Source organism: Astatotilapia calliptera, chromosome 7, assembly GCF_900246225.1.
Source record: "Astatotilapia calliptera chromosome 7, fAstCal1.2, whole genome shotgun sequence".
Lineage (NCBI taxonomy): Eukaryota > Metazoa > Chordata > Actinopteri > Cichliformes > Cichlidae > Astatotilapia > Astatotilapia calliptera.
Window position 1 is genome coordinate 23255610 of NC_039308.1, and position 6000 is coordinate 23261609.

General features: G+C 38.0%; 1 protein-coding gene across 7 annotated transcripts in view; it reads left to right on the forward strand.

The window, feature by feature from the left end:
• kdm2bb (lysine (K)-specific demethylase 2Bb) overlaps positions 1-5623 on the forward strand; it is a 30750-nt gene extending 25127 nt beyond the window's left edge. For 6 of the 7 annotated variants that reach the window (XM_026173898.1, XM_026173897.1, XM_026173894.1 and 3 more), the window contains 2 exons: positions 1699-1917; positions 3900-5623. In XM_026173898.1, coding sequence (XP_026029683.1) covers positions 1699-1917; positions 3900-4081 — 401 coding nt within the window. In that variant the 3' untranslated portion in view covers positions 4082-5623. Of the gene's footprint in view, positions 1-1698; positions 2100-3899 lie in introns of those variants that run through there. The other variant, XM_026173899.1, reaches the window with a different exon arrangement.
• The last annotated feature ends 377 nt before the right edge of the window (positions 5624-6000 follow it).

The window sequence follows — 6000 nt, forward strand, 5'->3', positions numbered from 1 at the left end:
AGAGAGAGCTTGATTACAGAGGGGGGGAAAGGAGATTGTTGGTATAGTGACTCTGTCTGTGTTTTCTTTTCTGAATCACTATACTTCAAGTCACTCCGTTTCACAATGGTAGAATACAAATTCATCTAAAGACAAGCTCAGATGAAGTTTATGTACTAAACTAAATATCTTTGAGAGCTTTTTTCACACATGCCCTTCCCCTGAATTTATCTCAACCTGTTAAAACTGTTTTTAAAAAGCCTCCACAGTCAAATGGCAGTTCTATCACATGCATAGAGTCCTGTGAAAGCCAAATACACTGTTACAGCTTTCATAGGGATTAAGAAGGTCAGTAGCAGCCAGGTGCTGCTAAAAAAAAGCACTTGATTAAGTGATCATCAGCAAGTGTGAGCACCTCAGTGGCAAAATGGATGTCCCAGCAAATTCTCCCCAAAGTCAGACTGTGCAATGTGCAGAAAAACACAAGAGCTACATCTCAGAGACTACAAGTCTCTGTTAGCATTTTGCATGTCAAAGCTCGTGATGGCAAAATTGGAAAAAAGACTGAACAAGTATGACTTCTTTGAAAGGGTTGCCAGGGGAACGTATCTTCTCTCTAAAAAAGAGGCTTAGGTTTGCATCTGCGCAAACCACAAGACTTTGAGACCAAAGTGGAGGTGTTTGGCCATAATAGATAGGAAAAGTAGATTGATTGGTGCATAGATTAACTGATTGATCCTAAAAGGGAAATTATTGTGTTACAACATTAAGAATAACAATAGTACCGTGTACTGTAGATAAATAACAAAGTTAAAATGTTTCAGGTGCATAGTGAAGGGCCTTTACTGTGTGATGGATGTGTGCAAAATCTGCATACAACAGTGACTTTGAAACCCCCCCCCAATAAAAATAAAAATGAGGCAAAGTTAAAGAAGAGTAAAAATTAAGACTGAGATTGAGCAAGAGTAGTGTAAATTGCATTTATCATAAATAATATGTAGACTATAAATACTGCCTCGGGCAGGATTTTAAACATACTTTACTCTCCCTGCTCAGTAGTTCTTAGTTTGTCTGATTTCTTACTGAACCCATGTGAAGACAGAGCAATTCATTGTTTGACTTTAAAGTGGTCCTGCAGGGTCTGTCCAGGCAGCATCCTGACCTAAACTAAATTGAGACCTTTGAGTAGTATCAGAAATGAATGAAAAGAGCTCTGTGTCAACAAATTCTGATAACTGACCAAAATAAAACATCAAATTAATCAGTCTATCAATAATTGGCCACTTCCTTACCTGGTCTGTAACTCAGACCGAGAGCCAACCCACTGGTTCCTGTTGAAGACCTGCATACATTTAAAAAGTCTGGCCTCTCCAATTTAGCAAATTGCTGTAACTGGTGTATTTTCTGTTGAATGCAGAATTATCAGCCATGAATGAATGCAAAATTGGAGTCTTGGCTAAAGCAGCCATGTTGTAGGAACATGTCACCCAGATGTGCGATGTGTGCCTTTAATGTTGTTTGTAGACAACAATGCAGCTTTGTGGCAGAGAGATGAGTTATGTCAGGCTTTAGATCCAGAGACAGCAGTTGTTAGTAGGATTACTTCACTGTTGGGGGATTTGTTTCTTTTCCATGCTCATTAACTATATACCATGAATCATCTCTCTTTACTTAATCCCTCTGGTAATCTCCTCCCCTGTGTTTTTACACATTTTGTAGGTCAGTTGGACAACAGGAGTAAACTGCGTAACGTAGAGGACCTGCGTCTGGCAGGGTTGGACATCACTGACACGTCTCTGCGCCTCATCATTCGTTACATGCCCCTCTTATCTAAGCTGGACCTCAGCTACTGCAACCACGTTACTGACCAGTCGGTTAACATCCTGACTGCTGCGGGGACAACCACCAGAGACTCACTCACTGACATCAATCTGTCAGGTATGAGTCTGTCTTTGTAGGCTCTAAATCTGCCTGGATTAGACTCATTGCACTGACTTGTGGCTGAAATCAAAATGTATTAGACCTGAATACTGAATTATCACCTCTGTCCCCTTTAGATAATCCCAGTGAATGATAAGATAAGATAAGATAGAACTTTATTAATCCCTCGGGTGGGTTCCTCTGGGAAATTCGACTTCCAAAAAGCACAGCAACGACCGAAGTTACAGTTACAGAATTGTTATATATATATATATATATATATATATATATATATATATATATATATATACACACACACACACACACATATATAAATACAGAGACAAATATAAATAAAATATACAAAGGGGATAAATAGAATAAATAGGAATAAAAAATAAAAATACAAGTGAATTGCACATTTCAAGTATTGAGTATTGAATGTATAAAACAGCTTGATATTTAGCCCCATTAGCAACACCGTGCTTTAGAAAACTTGGGTCCAATATTAATAAATAATGCAGTTATAGTACTGTGCAAATAACTCCCATCACCCCTCATTCCTTTATATGTTGCTGGGAAAATTGAAATTAGGTGCAGAAGTTTATTAAAAATTGTGCAAATATACACTGAAGTACAGCATATACGGCAAAAACAGTTTGTGCAGTTTTAATGAGATTAAAAGTCAATATTCGGTCTTTATTCTTTAACATAGCCTGAACTCTCTTAGGGTTAGGCTTCTTGAAGGACATTCAAAGCTCTACTTTGGATGTCGGCTGCCTTTTTTTCTGCTCCCTGTCAAGATGATCCCACACTACTTCAGTAATGCTGAGGGCTGGGCTCTGTGGAGGCTGATCCATGACTGATGGTGTTTTCGTCATGTGTTTGTCTATCCAGGTATGCTTTTACTGTATTAGCAGTGCATCATGTTGAAAAATGAAGCCGCTGCCAATCAGATGCTTTCCAGATGGTATTACATGGTGAATGAAAATCTGACGGTACTTTCCTGCGTTCCATTAATTTTGACAAGATCCACAATACCAGATGGCTGTAGACACTCACTGTTGTATCTCCATACAAACGAACGATGATGATAATTGATGATTTCAAATCCTTAAGAGTGGCGTCTTGACAGCCAGCCATCCACTGAGACTGATTCTGACTTGATGTTTGTAGACCGCAAAGTAGGCTTCAGTGAACAGTAGATGGATCAACTGAGGGGCCAGGTGCATGTCTCAGGTCCTGTGTTCAGTCTTTGGATGTTTTTCTAGTTCTTCAGGACCCAGCTTTCAGATACTGTTTATCTGTTGTAGATAGATTTTTGTAGCCCTGCCACTTCTTCTTTGGTCCTGTGCTTGTTTAGTTTTGCATTGCGCACCAGGCAGAGCTGACTGGCTACTAGTAATGTTTTTTAAATTTCTTTTTTGCTAAGCTTTCTGTTATGTGTTGACACAACACTGGTTTATCCCTAGATTTAGGTACCTTTTTGGTTCTTAAATGATTCATAGGTCAGTCTTAAGTGGCTTTGGCTTAACAAACAAACAGACAAACAAAAACATTACTCTGAAAATGTCAGGTACAAGGACTGGACTGAAAAATAGTGAAAAGCAGCCAGTGTGTAAGAAAAATTGCCTTCACAAAGCCTATTGCTTAAGATCGCATGAAGAAATTCCTAGAAAATCTGGCTCCTTGGATCCAAAGCATAAAGAAATGAGGGGTGAGTCAAGACTTTTGCACAGTACTGTAATTTTGGAGAGGAAATCTTGTTCAGTGGCCTGTGCAGAACTGATAAAAATAACTCAATACTTTTCCTCCAAGAATATTATCAAATGGTAAACGCGGTAAATCAAAGGGCCATTTTAGAAACCTCACCATACTGAGACCGTTTGAGCTCCTGTCCCAAAAGGCTGATTAATCCATGCGTGTGCAGAGTCTGTTTCAGCGCAGGTGACCTGTTATACACCATTTAATTTTTTTCCCAACCCAATTTCTCCCTGCAGTCTGTAACAGGGTCACAGACCAGTCGCTGACCTATTTCAAGCGCTGTGGAAGCATTTGCCATATCGACCTGCGATACTGCAAACAGGTGACCAAGGAAGGATGTGACCAGTTCATCGCCGAAATGTCCGTCAGTGTGCAGTTTGAACTCATTGAGGATAAACTGCTGCAGAAGATCAGTTAGGCACACGGACAACTCTGGTGTGATTTTTTATTTTTTTTTCACAAGTAGTAAAAGTGCCGTCCACATGGAGGCAGCAGAAGACTGCTTACTTGTGTGTGAAAGAGCGTGAAGGACTCCTGTAAAACTGATATAAAGGGAGTTTGCGCTGCTAAGCAAGAATGTAAAAATGGTCCTGTAATGGAGATATATATATATATATGTATATATATATATAAGTTTTTGTTGTCACACCTGTTTATACGTTATTTATTCTTTATATTGATTGTTTTATGTATTGTATCCTGGTTATCTTTTTGGTGTTTATAGACTATTTTTTGTTTCAATGCAAAGTTTATTGCATTATAGAAGAATATTTTTGTATCAGAAAGTGTTTCATACATTTATGTGCAGTATTAAATGGACCACTGTAGTGGCTCCATGCTGTAGTGGTTTTCAAATTCGCCTAATAAGCGAAGGAACCCCCAGTATCCGGGGAGGAGACACGAATCCCTTTGAGGACTGCGTCAGGAAGGGCATTCGGACATAAAAAAAGAAAAACAACAGCCAAATTAAAACACGCGGAGCTACCCGCTGTGGTGACCCCTTTCCAATAAGGGAGTGGCTAAAAGTAGCTTTTATTAAATGCACCACTGTACAGTATCACAGCACTGAAAGCGATTATTAGTTGGCATTACTGTTAAGCTTTTTATTGTCGAGAGACAAAGGTCTAACGATTTGTTGCCAGACTTGTAGGATGGTAGTTTTTGTTTGTGTGGGTGTTTTTATATTTTATTATTGTATATGCCAGAGTTCTGCTTCCTTTTAGATAAAGGTACTGTATATTTTGTTTTCCATGTCCGTTTGGATGAAATATCTAGTTATTTGCACTGATGTGGTCAATACGAATACATGAATGCATTCTTACATACACTATACAGTGTACAGTGTATAAAGCATATTTTTTAAACACTAAAACGTTCTGCTAATTTTACTAACAGCTTGTAGGTAACTGGGCTATTATAAGATAAAAACATCTCCATTACTCTTTAGTATTCCCGGTGCTTTGTGGAAGGAAGCGTTTTAGCTCTGCATGCAGACATGTTTACACCACTGTCAGTAGAGTTAGTAACAGTTAAACGATATAACCATGTTTACTCCCGCTGAACTCCACGTTACCATAAAGAAGAGACTGTGCTGAATCATGCAAGGAGTAAAGAATCTGTAAAGCCCATAAGGTTTAAATTTAGAAAAGAGGATCAGACATACAAATGAAAAATGCAGCTGAGTGTCTCTACTTTGTAAATCGCTCTTATTTTGGGCTTTATATGCCTAAAGTGTCATGTTCCAAGGAAATTGACAACAACATTGAGAAAACAAGTGAAACCAATAACAGTGAAGCCATTCCAATCTCAAAATGTGAGGCCTTCACCAGAAACTCAGCATGAGACCAAATACACTGTATCCAGTGTAGGAGAAAAGTGAAAAGGTCAGCAGAGGGTTGTATGAAAGATTTCTGTAAAATATAAAAGTTAAAAAAGGCTTTTTTTCTTTGTTAGCCAGAAAGTTCACTGAAAACAAAAAACACATTAACACTGGTTTATTTTTTATTTTTTTATGATATTTTGAGTTGATCTTCTGATGTAAGTACATTGTGACCTGTCATTCAGTGATAAAGTTTCAAATTCATAAGCAATGTTCTTACTGTGCACCTATACTCTTTATAATTGTATTAAGACATTCAGAAGTCGTTGGAAGTTTTGACTGACTCATGAGTTTAGTGATTAATAGAATTTCGTTTTCCTCTTTAAAACTCCAGATTTTTCTAAAATGAAGTCTTTTGCGTAATTTTTGAATAGCACTCCAGTCCATACAGTTCAGTGGATGGGTTTACATTTAAAATTTTATGTTTTTATTAAAAGGCCGTGTCTCCATGAAATATT